Raw genomic sequence first — 15,503 nt, 5'->3', positions numbered from 1 at the left:
TACAGTTGTTGTTATTTATGCTGGTAATAATTATTTGAGAGTACATTTCATGAGGGGAGAAGGTGTGCAAATTTTTTTTACATTACAAGGGGAGGGTCAAGTGAAAATATTTGTAACATTGGGGAGGGGGGTGCATTTTTGTTTATGGCACCTCGAGTTGGACCATTGGTTTCTGGGACCATTCAGAACAGTTAGAATGTGTTTGCGTTCTAGAAATTGTCGGGGAGGTACTCAGATCCAGACTCATTGCAGAGAATAAACTAACGTCCGTGGGCATGGCGTAGCATTTGGCCGGAGCAAGGGGTTTGGGTAGCCAGGCAAGCCACAACTAGACCTTGTTTCAAAGGTATCAACAAATAATTGTATGAGTTTTTAGTTAATTGTTCACCGGTCGTTCCTCTCAGTCCTGCGTGTCCTGGGCATAACTGAATCAAATGAACAAAATGACTAGTTCTTTTGACTGAACAAGTTGAAAAGATCAGAGTCAGTAAAAAGAGCCGAACTTCCCATCACTGCTCATGGGCCTGGAATTTTCCAAGATTCCAAATCTTATCAGAAATTAGCTAGCCATGTTCTGTTCAATGGGAAATTCGTTACATTTAAAGTTACAAGAGGGGGAAGAGTATAAGCATAAAATATAAAATGATTACCACCAATCTGAAAGAGAACTTTTCTCATAGCTGGAGAGTAAAAGGTCTGGTGCATGTGCCTGGTTGTGTGTGTGGGTTAAGTGGCCAATGTGAGGCATCAGGGGTGTGTATTCATTAGTCGGATTCCGTTTACCGTTTACTCTAGTAACCAAACAGAAGCAAACAGCAAACTCTAGTTTTCATTGCAAAGCCTTTTTTCATTTGAAGTGAACAGTTTCTGTTGCAAAATATGTTGCAACAGAATCTGACTAATGAATACACCCCAGGTGATAGGCTAGTGCTACCTGTGCCACGTTCAGTTGCCAAACATTGTCCAACGTTGCAGATAGAAATGCCATGAATAGAGGCTACATGTATTCCTTGTTCTGCATGTCGAAAAAGGCATGTTTGTTCTACATAACAATTTCTATCTGAACTTTCCAAAATGTTATGTCCTGCTGAAGACGCCCCAAGTGTGAAGGACAGGGCAGGGGAGATGAGAATGGTATTTTTGTCCCTTATTTTGTTATTTGTTATTATTTTTTTATATTTTTTTAGGGGGGGTAGATCAGCTTTAATACTGCAGATAGATTGTAGCTTCCATTAATGTAATTGTCTGCATCATTTCCAATCCCCCATATATTTTTATGTAAATATACACTACCAGTCAAAAGTTTGGACACACCTACTCATTCAAGGGTTTTTCTTTATTTTTTTTTACTATTTTCTACATTGTAGAATAATAGTGAAGACAGTAAAACTATGAAATAACACATATGGAATCATGTAGTAACCAAAAAAGTGTTTAACCACTCAAAATATATTTTATATTTGAGATTCTTCAAATAGCCACCCTTTGCCTTGATGACAGCTTTGCACACTCTTGGCATTCTTTCAATCAGCATCACCTGGAATGCTTTTCCAACAGTCTTGAAGGAGTTCCCACATTTGCTGAGCACTTGCTGGCTGCTTTTCCTTCACTCTGCCGTCCGACTCATCCCAAACCATCTCAATTGGGTTGAGGTCTGGTGATTGTGGAGGCCATGTCATCTGATGCAGCACTCTCCTTCGCACTCTCCTTCTTGGTCAAATAGCCCTTACACAGGCTGGAGGTGTGTTGGGTCATTGTCCTGTTGAAAAAGAAATAATAGTCCCACTAAGCCCAAACCAGATGGGATGGCGTATTGCTGAAGAATGCTGTGGTAGCCATGCTGGTTAAGTGTGCCTTGAATTCTAAATAAATCACAGACAGTGTTACCAGCAAAGCACCCCCACACCATAACACCACCTCCTCCATGCTTTACGGTGGGAACTACACATGCGGAGATCATCCGTTCACCCACACTGTGTCTCACAAAGACATATAATAATATAATATAAAGATACATTTCAGATTCTTTCTCTTCCTTTCTCTCCATCATGACAGGTTGAGTGAGTCTGTCATGAAAGAAAGTGAATCAAGTGAAGAGTCCAGGGTTTATTATCAATCAAATGTTTTATTTAGATTAGATGTAACATAAATTCAAAATGTACAGTAGTACAAAATACTCCAAAAGGCACAGTAGAGGACCGATTATTTTTGTACTGCGATGTGAAAAAATAAAGACCAATTTCTACTTTGCTGTGATATTTAGATCTGAGCCTGGAGGTCTGCAGTAGCCACTGGTGTCCTTGTCTCCCTTGTTAATTGATGTCACCGATTTCCTAGAATGTGCCATAGCAAAGTGGAGGGGGGGGGGGGGGGGGGCTCCCAAGAGCTGTGTGAGAGTGTGGGGTGGGTGGGCTTGCAGGTGTCAAGTCTGCTAAATCAGTCAGTCTGTGATGAGACTGAGTGGAACACTGAGCACGCTGTCAACTCAAAGGCTCCAACCTCCCACTGATACACACACCTTACATCCCTCCCTCCCTCCCATTAACCAATAATCACAGTAACCCCCTCTGATCAATCTCCCAACCCGCCAATACTCCCCAGGGGCCATTCTTACCCTTACCAGTCACCATGGTGACAAACACACAGACAGACCAGAGCTAAAGTACCACAAAGACAAAAGGCTGGAATTACAGTTTATTACACATCACTCTGGGAACACACACACCTTCAGGGATTTAGAACCAACAGTCATCAAAATGGCAAATATATATTGAGCAAATATTATACAATAAATCGGACAATATGTCTCACTAAAGACAATGTTCCTCTAAACAGTCTTATTCCTTCATCCATCTCCAAGGTTTTCTGTGTGCGAGTGAGTGTGTGTGTCTGTGAGTTACAGGGTGGTGGTAGAGTGTTGTGGCGTGAGTGAGGTGTGGCGGGAGCGGTGTGAGTGTGTGTGTGAGCGCAGCAGGCTGCGGACAGCGTGGCGGTAGCGTGCCGACATGGTGTTGTAGAGGATAGGGTTGACAGCAGCACTGAGGTAGAACAATACAAAGGAGACCAGGTTAAAGTACTGAGAGACGTAGTACATGTCAGCGCTGGAGCCCAGAGTCACAGAGAACAACGTCCGACCAACGTGGAACGGCAGCCAACACAGAACAAACGCCAGCACGATCATACCTAGAGAGAGAGGAGAATATGGGATGGAGTGACAGAGAGAGAGTTGAAATTAGAGCTAATATTATTACTGTATGTGTGATATGTGTGTCCCCGAGTGGCGCAGTGGTCTAAGGCACTGCATCGCAGTGCTAGCTGTGCCACTAGAGATCCTGGTTCGAATCCAGGCTCTGTCGTAGCCGGCCGCGACCGGGAGACCCATGGGGTGGCGCACAATTGGCCCAGAGTCGTCAAGGGTAGGGGAGGGAATGGCCGGCAGGGATGTAGCTCAGTTGGTAGAGCATGGCGTTTGCAACGCCAGGATTGTGGGTTCGATTCCCACGGGGGGGGCCAGTATGAAAAAATATATATAAAATAATAATGTATGCACTAGCTGTAAGTCGCTCTGGATAAGAGCGTCTGCTAAATGACTAAAATGTAAATGTAATATAGTTGGTTCACAATAGCTGCTTAGCGTTAGTATTGCTGAGGGCTAAACCAGTAGTTGGAGCTGGGAGGCCCCTTCGTAGCTCCAAATACCATGACTAAATCAACTCAAAGTTACTTTAAAATACAGAGACTGACTCTCTCGCTCCCACACACAGCCTCACCTAGCATCTTGATGGTGTGTCGCTGGGCGCGGTCTCGGCTGCTGCGTTGTGGGCGGAGCCACAGCTTCCTGCCGATCAGACTGTACACAACTCCCAGAATGCCCAGTGGCACCAGGAAGTAGAGGTTGGAGAGCCACATCATGGCCCCCAGCAGGCCTGAGGAGACGGCGTAGTCCGTACAGCGACACTCGCTCTCCCCCTCTCCTCCCCCCAGCTCCTCTACCCCCACCATAGCAAACACCGGCCCGGCGCTGATCACAGCCACAACCCACAGGCAGCCAATGAGAGTGCGGACGCGGGTCCGTGTGACCAGGGTCTTGGCTGTGAGTGGTCGACAGACAGCGAGGTAGCGCTCCAGAGAAAGGGCGGTGATGTGGAGGATGGAGGAATAGGTACAACTCTCACTGACGAACACACTCAGCTTACACACTGTATCGCCCAGATCCCAGGGCCGGAACCTCCACAGCTAGAAGGACGAACACAGAGAGAGGTTACACACACAAACACATTGTATCATCCAACACCCAAGGCCGGAACCTCCACAGTTAGCAAGAGAGAAACAGAAATCACACACACACAGTATCAGCTACCTAAAACCCAGGTTGGGAACCTCCATAGCTAGAGAGAGACCCCCCCCCCACCCCACCCCTTACCTTGTAGTATAGATCTAAAGGCATCAGTAGCAGTATGAGGAGGTCGGAGATGGCCATACTACTCAGGTAGAGGTAGGTGGTGCTTCTCAGGTGTGGCCGGAGCCAAACTACCAGGATGGTTAACATATTTCCTGTGATGCCCAGGGCCAGCAGCAGCACACACACGGCCGTCACACACACCAGCTCAGCCCCACTGAAGTCCTCCCATTTCCAGTCAGTCCGGTCACTCTGGTTCCCACAATCCTCTGAACAGCCGCTCCCACTGCCCAGCACTGACACGTCCATGGTCAGAGAGAGATGCCCGGGGCTCAGAGACTGGGGTGTGTGTGAGAGATGAGCTGAGAAGGTACAAGCGTGCCTGTGTGTGTGAGAGAGAGAGAGAAAGTGTGGATGGTCTATATCACCCAGGTTACAGCAAAGGATGACGTAGGCTGATGGATTATAACCGGAGATGATCCTGAACCACACATCCAGGAGATATAAAACACAACACAACTAGGTGATTTGGGGTCAATTCCATTTCAATTGGGTTAATTTGGGAGATGGAGTACCATTTTCAATGAATTATAGAATTGTTCCCACCACTGAAACACAAACATGTCTATCCTGTGGTAGGGAAAGGACATGCTCGATGTCAGCAATCACACACCAACACAATAATCTCTCACACACAACCTGTTACACCAATGTGTTACACACACCAACACTACATAATACACACACTATAGAGCTCACCAGCTTTAGTAAAAAAATAAACTGAAGCTAGTTAACCTCTGGTTCGTTCAGCCATTCCTATGGGGAAATGAATGGGGAAATAATGGCGTTTTGGGATAAACGCAGAAAATAAGGTCTGAGGTTAACTCTGGCTTAGGAGATTTTATACGTATAATATCAGTCAGTTAACAAGACATTAATGAGTTATAAAGCCTTTTGCTTGTTTTGATTACATAAATGCATCTGCATTTATCCCAAAACCCTCCAAAAAAAACATACATATCCCCATAGGCTTTGGCCAACAAGCCATGGCAGAGTTAGCCTCTGTTAGTGCCTACAAAAGACACCATTACTATTGCTCTCTATACCCCCGTTACAGACACAAACACTACACACCTAGCAGTTTGAATTGAAGCTGTGTACTCACCTTGCAGCTGTCTTCGATCCCTGGACAATCTCTCCCTCACCCACCACTACCTCCTCCCTCGCTCTCCATCAACCACAACTCGTACACACACGCAAGCAAGCACAAACAAAGGCTCAAGAACACACATACGCAGTAAAGATCACTCATCAACATGATTCAGGTTAATTCCTTTAATATCTTAAATTAGTTTAAAATACAATATTTACATCTGAGAATGACGGAAGTAGGAAGGGAAATGAGGAATAATGCTTTTCTTAAGTATTGGGCCTTTCAGTCAGGGTCCGGCCTCCCAGCATGTTTGTCTGTGGTAGAGGTCGAAGGTTGTGTGTGCGGGTCGTGGGATGGGCTGGGGGCGTGGCATGGTCATCTCCTCCCCTGGTAGGAGGGGCTTCTCTCTCAGCAGATCCCCTCTGAAGAAAACCTGCAGGTCAGGACTGTCCTCTTTCTGCTCTCACACACACACACACACGCACACGCACAAATACAGGTATGGACTAGTTGCAGGTCATGAGACTTTTCGATGTACATATTGCTTAGACACACACGGGTAAATGTAATCTGATGGGGTCAGTGAGAGGGACCTGCCTTGTTGCCATGGCTGCATGTGGGTGGGACCAGCTGCAGCCTGTCACGTAGAGCCTGGCTGATAAGCTCCTCCTCCTCCACATTCACACTGACCAATGCCCTGTAGAGGTGCTGGGATGGAGGGACATTCACCCCTATAGACAAAGACAGGACATACACTCTGTTAGTGTGTGCTATGTGTTTATGTAATAATAATAATAATAATAATATGCCATTTAGCAGACGCTTTTATCCAAAACGACTTACAGTCATGCGTGCATACATTTTTGTGTATGGGTGGTCCCGGGGATCGAACCCACTACTTTGGCGTTACAAGTGCCGTGCTCTACCAGCTGAGCTACAGAGGACCATGGTTATGGTTATGTCTGCATGTGTGTGTTTCTATGTGTGTGTGTGTTACCCTCTGTAACCCGGGCGCTGATGCTGTTCTTGGTTCTGGTTGACTTCTGCAGTTGCTCCTGCACAGCCTTCTGGGAGTTAAACTCTGCCCCTGCCACGTCATCTAGCTCAGCCCTCAGAGCCAGAGTAGTATTTAACTCCGCCCCTTCAGGGAGGCTGCCACCCCTCTCCTCACAGAGAGCCTCCTCATTGGTTGCTGACCTTGCCCTCCTACGCAGAGCTCCACCTATGGGAGGAATACAGGACGAGATGTTGACCAGTCAGAAAACAGATCTGGAAGACATCCATACAGGTTGTGTTCCTCTGCTCAGACATTGCTGACTCATGCCAGATCTTACAACGCCTGGATAGGTATTTTACGTATCAGCTAACCACATCATATGTTATAGCAATCTGGTGCGACGGCACAGTCAATGACGTGGCACATAACCATTGGTTGATGCATGCAATGCCTGGGCAGGGGAACATGACCTTATCAGACTCCAGACCAGGAGGGTTAGTTACCATGGAGTCCTTTGCCCTTTGAGTAACTGCTGGAGTGTCCAGGGCGTTGCCAAGGTGGAGGGTCGTTGCTAGGCTCTGCTATCACCGTGACAACCACAGGCTCCTCGGAGGCAAATCGCACCTGTAGAGTCAGGGGCACACATTTCAGTGATGTCTCTCCAAAAACACACACAGACTCACACACAGATCTCTCATCACTTCTACAGCTGTCTTGACAACTGAGAAAAGCACCATCTGTGACTGTCCGTCAGGGTGTGTGTCTGTGTCAGACTGACCTGCCGGTGGCTGCGTCCTCTCAGCAGGCTAGCCGGATTGGGCCGTGGCGGGTCGGGGCTGAGGGGAAGGGACAGGTCCAGTTCCGGGCACCGCAGGGGGCTAGCGGGGACCAGGGGCACCGGGGCGGGCAGGGGAACCAGCCGGATGTCTGGGTCGCTGCACCCTGCTAGAGGACGCTGCTGCAGGGGACCTGCTCTGGTCATCTTAGGTCACCAGTCTGGATCTTTGTCTTTGGGTTACGGATCTGTTACTGATTTTAGGAAAGATATAAGGCAAAGGCAGTCAATTACCAGAATATTTTGTATGGTTCTGAATGGCAGTTACACTATCCTTTTGCCTAACCTTAACCCTTACCTTAAGACCCCCTAAACAAACCTTTCCGATGGAGCAAACTTAAAACATTTTGAGTCCTATGCCCAACGCAGTCCCTTACCGTTGTTGGATCTGTAACGTTAACGTTACACTTCCAACCAGATATAAAGATGTGACGTTATCTAGCTAGAGCTAGATTCCCTTCACAGTGGGAGCTTTCAGCACACAGACAGCTAGTTAGCTAACGACGACAGCCGACATGCTAGAAAGCTTACCAGTCAGTTAGCCAGCTAACTTTATATGTACTACTAGCCAGCTATATGGTTTGTTTTGCTAGTTAGCTAGCTAACGTTAACTAAAGCTATCCAAATTCAATCATGTCGTTTATTCTCAGCTTACTGTTATGATGAAGCGCCCGGAATGGTATCTGAGCTCACGCGTTTCTTGTAGTTTTCACTGTTAATACATGAGGATAGATTGACTCTATTTAGCAGGATCTGTTAACTTTTGAAGTTCCCTCCACTGGCGCCGCCATAACTCCTTCTTCAGAACGAAACAATCACACTTCCGGTTTCTTCATTAGTAGGAAATTACAAAATGGCGCCCCCTGGCGTGCATGTTACATTGTGTGTGCTTGTGTAAGTGGTGGACTCCACGGCACAAGTCAATCTCTTCTTTAGTAACAGTTATTTATTTGACTCATATTTTTTTGGGGGGTGCAGAATTAGAGAATATGCACATTTCACACTTCCTCTTTCAGAACCCCTATTCATTAGCCTGGTTGGCACATAACATGGAATAGTCTAAGTGGAACCTTACAGAGACTGGCAACCAGGCCTCTTCATAACTACAGCATCATCATTACAAGAGACTACATCATCATCATCATCATAGCCAAGCTGTCATTGCAAATAAGAATTTGTTCTTTATTGACTCGCCTGGATTTTTAAAAAATGCAAGTGAAAGGCATGTACTAATACTGTTAGCTTCTCTCTGTGTATGTGTGTGTGCGTGGACGCTTGCGTTATTGTCTGTGTCTGTCTCTCAGTGCTCTCAATATGTAGTTCTCTCTCTCCAGCTGGGCGTTTCTCTCTGACAGCTGGTTGATCTGCTTCCTCAGTAGCTCCACCTCCTCTCTCACAGCCAACATCAGGTGGCTCTTCACCAAGTCCTACAGCAATATACAACATGTAATTATAGCATATCATCAAATGTATGTCACAATTCTTCCAGCAACAGATGGCTGTTCACCAAGTCCTTCAATGCAACACAATACAGACACTATAACCATAAACACACTATCCTACCATGGCTTGCTCAATCTTGTTGTCAATTGCAATCTTACTGCTACTGGAGCCACTGAAACAACAACAACAACAACAACAACAACAACAAAACAAAGGAGATTGTGTGTTAGTGCACATGGTTCACATTGATGTCTATTCCTGAACACAGTCACCTCCCAACAACAAATGGCCAGGCCATTTCCATGGTTACCTGTGGCAGAAGAGCAGCAGGGACAGGAAGGCTGCCTCAGAGTTCTGGACAGAAGGTGTACCCTTCAGACACAGCGACCAGGGAGGGAGCGGGGCCAGTTCTTTGGTCAGGGTCTGGTGTTGAGGTTGGGGTTGGGGTTGGGGTTGAGACGTAGAAGTGGTCTGGGGTTGAGGTTGGAGTTGAGCATTGGTCTGAGGTTTAGTAGTGGTCTGCGGTTGATGTTGGGGTTGAGTAGTGGTCTGTGGTGGAGTAGGGGTCTGGGGTTGAGGTTGGGGTTGAGTAGTGGTCTGGAGTTTAGTAGCGGTCTGCAGTTGATGTTCGGGTTGAGTAGCGGTCTGGGGTTGAGTAGTGGTCTGCGGTTGAGGTTGGGGTTGAGTAGTGGTCTCAGGTTGATGTTGGGGTTGAATAGTAGTCTGTGGTTGAGATTGGGGTTGTGTAGTGGTCTGGGGTTGAGATTGGGGTTGAACAGTGGTCTCGGGTTGACGTTGGGGTTGAAGAGTGGTCTGCGGTTGAGGTTGGGTTTGAGTAGTGGTCTGGGGTTGAGGTTGGGGTTGAGTAGTGGTCTGTCTTTGAGGTTTTGTTGCAGTCCTAAAGCGTTGTGGAATCTCCATGGTGACAGATGAGCGTTGGTTCCTCATCTGAAGCTCCTGCCGTCCGCTCGGCCATGAGTCCCTAACCCTGACCCCCCCACGACCTCTCAGCACTGTATGACCCCAACCCCTATCACTCACTCCCTCCCTGCTTCCTTCTCCCTCTCTCCATCTAGCCGGAAGTTGTAGTTGTTGGTGGACAGGTGGGGGGGTAAGGGGGGGTCTGGGTTTGGTCTGAGGGGAGAGGGAGGAAGGGCAGCCAGAGAGGGAGGTGGAAGGAGAGGAGTGTCTATTTGAGGGGGACTGGGGGGCTTGTTTACTGAACCTGAGAGAGGACATAGAGGAAGGGAGGGATTGGGGAAGAGATGGAGGGAGGGAAGGAGTTAGAGATGGAGAGAGAGATGGAGGGAGGGAAGGAGGTAGAGAGAGGGGGCGGGGCTGCTGACGAGTCTCAAACAGAGAGATGATTTTCTTCACACTACCGAACATGACTGACCAAAAATAGCCTCCTTGTCACCAGACAGCCAACAGCAGACAATAGATTATCTAAACCACATCAGAGGCGCTTTCATCCACCTCCATTCACTACAGCCTTCTGTGAAAAAGCCAGTCACTACCTGTGGTGGGTAGAGAGTCAGAGAGGGTTTAAACTTAGAGGCACAACTGACGATTACTTCCACGAACAACTACAGAACATGAACAGATCACCATGTGGTTGTATTGCGGTCAATGGGAGACAGGAAGATTAGATCCATGTGCGTGCTATCACAAGCGTGATCTGGGATTCCTATTGGAGAAATAGATTCTGGGTATCTTCCAATAGATTGTCTTTGGTGGATCAGTCCCACAGACTCAGCCAGCCCAGCCTGCCGAGAAGATCTCAGATTAAAACTGCCTTTGTTTGTAGATTAGGATTAGCCTATGCAGATTATTTCCTTATTCCATCCAGCCACTAGGTGTCTGATTGGCTAATATATATAATTCCGGTTTATGCAGGGTGGAGTCTCCTGTCCAGGTGAGGAGCGTCTCCACGACGACCCAGAGGTGAGAAGCGTTTCCGTGGTGAGGAGCATGTGTGTGTGTCTTTGGGCTCTCACATGATGAGAGACCGTTCTACTTCTCCCACACACACCCCACTGTCTGGCACTCTGATAGGCTCATACAGGCGGCCTCTCATTCCAACCTCTGCCCACTCACTGCCTCAGCCAATGGCAAAGTTTGTGGCATTCTTTGCCTGCCCACTGCCACTGAGTTTATGCTAATTAGTTTCCCAGTATGACAAGTATTGACCTCCATGAAAATATGTCCACTATACTCCACTGCATATGACCCCAACCCTGATCAAGACTAATGCATCATAGAGATGTGTTAGATTCAACCGAGTGGCTGCGTGACCAGGAGCTGTATGTATCAAGTGCCTCTGAGTGCTGATCTAGGATCAGGTCCCCCCCTGTCCTTGTAGTATCATTCATTGTGATCTAAAAAGGCAAAACTGATCCTAAATCAGCACTCCTACTCTGAGACACTTAAAAACATACAGCCACTGACTCTCAGGACACCTCTTCCTGATACCTGAACAAGCTTACCTTCTACCGTGCGCTACTTAACACACAATTATTTTTATGTAGCTGCTGCTCCCTCCCCCTACCATCCTGTTCTCACTCGCGGCGATGATCATCTGGTGATAGACATGTACAAACTTCCTCGTGCAGCCTTGACTAAGACTAGGCGATTGCTGGACTATGGCTAATCTTCATTTTAATCTTCAGTATTGTCCTATAGGTTCTCTATGGAAACCTGAGATACAGTATCATTACTTGGATATTATCTTTGTTGTTTCATGTTGCTGGGTAGGAGGCTTCATCTTGGAGGTGGTTCTATATGTGGCTCTATTGGACTTTCAAGGTAACAGCTGACTTCCCATATTCTTACTGGCTCTGGAGTAGATAACAGTATTTTGACGTAATTAAGTACTCAAATATAGTGTATGCCACATAACCCCTAATTTCATTGTATGTTTGGTTTACGTTGACATAATCAACACATTTTATTATTTCACCAGGTATCTGAATACAAAGGTAATGTTTGATTCATGTTGCTTGCTGTATCATATTTAGGACATACACAGGCAACCACACATGCACAAACACGCACACACTTGCACAAATGATAAGTCAGCTTTCTTCCAAACGTATTAAAATAGTTTATTTCATTTTTCACTTTAAACAAACCAAGGAGCTTCCTCTCTATCTCATGAGATCGTAGCCTATATGTTTGTATTTGTACAGGTCAGTGTCTGTGTCCTTCACCTATGTGTGGTGTGTATAACCAACCCAACCCCTTTTCTGTGTGTGTGTAAACCTGCATCTCTGTCCCTCTGAACCTGCATTGAGGATCTTGCTAATCTTATAATTAATTCACTCATGTAGCAAGAGCTGCTGTTCTGTGGAGAGTGGCTAGGGAGAGCTGTTTCACTTCTTGGTGAAGAACTCATTGCATATCATGGTGAGGCAGGCCACCAGTGTGACGTACTCCTGGAAGTCCACACTGTTGTCTGCATTAGCGTCCAGATCTTTGAAGATCTTGTCAACCTTTGCCTGGTCAGTGTTTTTCTGTTATAGTGATCAGAGAGAGAGAGAGAAACATAGACAGAGAGGTAATGGGTGAGACTGAGTTCAGCAGTTAAAACTAGAGTACACACAGTTGTTATTTGTTTATGAAAGGTGTGAGAGATTAAGTTATTCTATTGGATGAGGCGGGTCATGTGTTTGTGATGTTTCGAGCAATTCAATATTTCAATAGTGTCTGTCTTTAGCAATATTGTATTTGGTAGTGCTGCTAATAAAGCATGATTGAACTGAACTGTATCTAGGGTCCACTCACCCCCATGATCTCTCCAAGCTCAGCGTTGAGCAGATCTTTGAGTTCTCCCTTGCTCAGGGTCGTCTTGTCACCCTCCTTGCCAGAGTACTTGTGGAAGACTGTGATGAGCAATGCCATAGCCTGCTGGACCTGTGACATGGTGACTACAACACACACACACACAGAGAATGGAGGTACAGATTTAGGTTATTAATTTACAGTATTATCAATGTTTTATTACGATAGCAGGATGCTAGTGGACATGATGTCCACGCACAGAGAGAGGAAAGTTTGGTTACTCTGTATTCACAGTATAATACATCTAATATTATCAACATTATATGAATATTTCACATTTCAATTTTTGAAACGTGAAATCCCAGAAACTAAGTTAAAGGGATAAATGTGTTATTGTTGACTGAATAATCAAATTCAAATCCATGTTATCTTACATCCGGGTTACCATTCCATCAATGTATGGGAAATAAAGTCATGTTGGCACTGGTTTAATCATGTTGTGTTTAAACATAAGGTTCAGGTTGAAAAGAGGGTTTAAAGAGTATTAACTGTTGCTTCACACAAAGCAAAGACTTAACTACACACACCACGCCTCACTACAGCAAACAAGTTCTACCTCTCTACCACAAAGGGAGGAAGAGAAAGAGAGGGGAGGAGAGATGGAGAGCAACGCAACAGAGGCAATTAGCGAGGCAGAGAGAGAAGGAAGAGAGAGAGAGGCGGATATGGAGGGGAGAAAGGGAGAGAAGAGGGGGGTGAGTTGTTTAAACACAAACAGGCATGGCTCTAGCCAACGCCCTTGCATGTCTCTCTCATTAACTCTGGGGGCTTTTAAGGAGAGAATGAAAGGATAGAGAGAGAGAGAGTGACAGACAGAAAGACATATGGGAGGACATTGGTGGGTAGGCTGAAAGGTGTGTTGGTAATTTCAGGCAAACAATAACATAGAAATCTCACAACCTCCCCCACCCCCTTTCTATCTAGTTTGGTTAAGCCCTCCTGTAGCTCAGTTGGTAGAGCATGGCGCTTGCAACGCCAGGGTTGTGGGTTTGATTCCCACGGGGGGCCAGTATGAAAAATGTATACACTCACTAACTGTAAGTCGCTCTGGATAAGAGTGTCTGCTAAATGACTAAAATGTAAATGTAAAATGTTAAGGTGTGTCTCTTCACTCTGTCCCTTGACATATCTTGGCACTATGTATGGAGGTTGCTCTCTCTCTTCTATCTGCCTACCCATAGTCTAGGTGGGGTGAAGCTTCTGAGTTTAAGGAAGCGTCTGTAACGTAAATCACTCATTTAGCTGACCCTCCTCTCCAGAGTGACTTGCAGTAAGTGCGGTCAAATAAGGACGCTGAAGCAACCGTACAGTACAAGCATGCTAAGCACAAACATATAGTTGTGAGGAACAATGCCAGTCACTGTGCTGGACTCCACTGATCTCTCTCGGAGTCACTGTCAGCTGCCCCAGGACTGGCTGGCAGCCGACCAGACACACCTTCTACCCTCCATCCCATAACTAGAAACACACTCTACTCACAGAATGGTTGGAGAGAGAGAGCGAGAGAGAGTTTATGGTAAGGACAGAGTGAAGGAAAGAGAGAGGTAGGGAGAGAGAGGGGGGTGTGGAGGATAGAAAGAGGTAGTGTTCTGCACTACGGAAGGATTGAGGGAGGACGAGAGAGAGAGAGGAGGAAGAGAAGCGGGATTCTTTCATCTAAACTGCGTAGTGCTCTGAGTAGCACCCGCACGTGTCTGAATGGACAGGCAGACAGAGTTACGCCTTCCGCAGAGCTTGGCTCGAGATCAAACAGTGCAGACAGGCAATTACTAACTGTTGCAAAGTACACCCTGAAGTCGTTCAAACTTTTGCAGTCAAGTATTAATCACTATAAAACATTAAACTACACACAATTGCAAATAAATGCTGTAAATCACCCAATGAGAATGTATAATTCTGTGCATCTAACATATCAGAGACACGCAGCTAAAACAAACTGAAGCATTTTAGCAGCGAGGTGCTCAGGTAAAAGTTTTTCTAGGTTTAGTTTTCACTCACCGAAGTTGTGCGAGGAGTTGGACAGAGTCAGAAAAAAGAGAGAGAGAGGAATTTAGACAGAGTGAGGAAGAGAGGGATGGGCTGTTGGTTTTAAACAGTGTTCGCCACACCCCACACCTCTCTCTCCCCACGCCCCTCCCCTCCCCTCTCCCCTCCCTTTCTCTCTTTATCTGAGGGAAATGGAAACTGCAATGTTCTGTTCCCTTCTTAATGTAAACTAGTGACTGAAGGTCCCTAAATGTTAGACTCTCATCAAAGAGTAATTTTTATCATCTCTCAGTTCCACCCTAAATATGTCACGCTAAATGTCTCACTAAATTATATTTACAAACAGAGCTTTTCACAGTAACACCCAAATTATACTAGGTATATTTATTTTCTAAAGTTAATAATTACTTCACATGAATGTATCCATACATGAATGTATGAAAGTAACCAAACTCCCCCTATAAAACAACAACAACATAAACCTCAAAACACACATTTTCACTCACTGAAGTTGTGCGAGGAGTTGGACAGAGTCAGAGAAAGAGAGAGAGAGAGAGAGAGAGAGAGAAAGGAGATAGAGAGAGAGGAGAGATCCCTGCATATGTCTAATGTCTTTGAATGAGAGTGAATACCTCTTATTCTGACTGTAGTTATTCATCCATCATCCAACAACTTTTCAGTTAAATGATTCTATAACTCATGTGATGGAACCTTACTATTCAAACTGCAGTGATTATAGTGTTTATTATGACATTTCCAAACTGTCCAAACTAACTGGTAGGGCTACCTTAATGGCTGGCTGGTTCCATAGACCCCTCAGGGATATTGTGAACCGTACTATTCTAAAGTA

At 45.9% G+C, this 15,503-nt stretch overlaps 3 protein-coding genes across 6 annotated transcripts; all 3 read right to left on the bottom strand.

Annotated features, from left to right (window-relative positions):
• Positions 1-2,896: 2,896 nt before the first annotated feature.
• Positions 2,897-4,708, bottom strand: LOC311107729 (growth hormone secretagogue receptor type 1; the record flags this gene model as incomplete). Its single annotated transcript, XM_084150245.1, has 3 exons — positions 2,897-3,183; positions 3,771-4,236; positions 4,424-4,708. 3 exons carry the CDS (start codon positions 4,706-4,708, stop codon positions 2,897-2,899), a joined length of 1,038 nt encoding a protein of 345 aa, XP_084006371.1.
• A 1,011-nt stretch (positions 4,709-5,719) lies between these two features.
• On the bottom strand, positions 5,720-8,194 carry ppp1r35 (protein phosphatase 1, regulatory subunit 35). 3 transcript variants are annotated; one of them, XM_084148958.1, is made up of 6 exons: positions 8,040-8,194; positions 7,328-7,578; positions 7,053-7,173; positions 6,550-6,774; positions 6,150-6,283; positions 5,720-6,009 (listed from the first exon to the last, which is right to left on the bottom strand). In XM_084148958.1, the coding sequence occupies exons 2-6, from the start codon at positions 7,529-7,531 to the stop codon at positions 5,839-5,841; spliced, it is 855 nt and encodes a 284-aa protein (XP_084005084.1). In that variant the 5' UTR covers positions 7,532-7,578; positions 8,040-8,194; the 3' UTR covers positions 5,720-5,838. The 3 variants fall into 3 exon arrangements, with proteins under 3 accessions (XP_084005084.1, XP_084005085.1, XP_084005086.1); XM_084148959.1 differs by lacking the exon at positions 8,040-8,194 and having other exon boundaries at positions 7,328-7,623; XM_084148960.1 differs by lacking the exon at positions 5,720-6,009 and having other exon boundaries at positions 6,102-6,283; positions 8,040-8,128.
• Positions 8,195-11,915: 3,721 nt separating this feature from the next.
• On the bottom strand, positions 11,916-15,211 carry LOC311109675 (ictacalcin-like). Of its 2 annotated transcripts, none has more exons than XM_084152639.1 (3): positions 15,160-15,211; positions 12,611-12,753; positions 11,916-12,339 (listed from the first exon to the last, which is right to left on the bottom strand). In XM_084152639.1, exons 2-3 carry the CDS (start codon positions 12,746-12,748, stop codon positions 12,199-12,201), a joined length of 279 nt encoding a protein of 92 aa, XP_084008765.1. In that variant the 5' UTR covers positions 12,749-12,753; positions 15,160-15,211; the 3' UTR covers positions 11,916-12,198. The 2 variants fall into 2 exon arrangements, with proteins under 2 accessions (XP_084008765.1, XP_084008764.1); XM_084152638.1 differs by lacking the exon at positions 15,160-15,211 and adding an exon at positions 14,666-14,926.
• Positions 15,212-15,503: the final 292 nt, after the last annotated feature.

This window comes from Coregonus lavaretus, assembly GCF_964263955.1.
Source record: "Coregonus lavaretus genome assembly, chromosome: 3".
Taxonomy (NCBI): domain Eukaryota; kingdom Metazoa; phylum Chordata; class Actinopteri; order Salmoniformes; family Salmonidae; genus Coregonus; species Coregonus lavaretus.
This window is presented reverse-complemented; position numbering and strand designations above follow the sequence as displayed.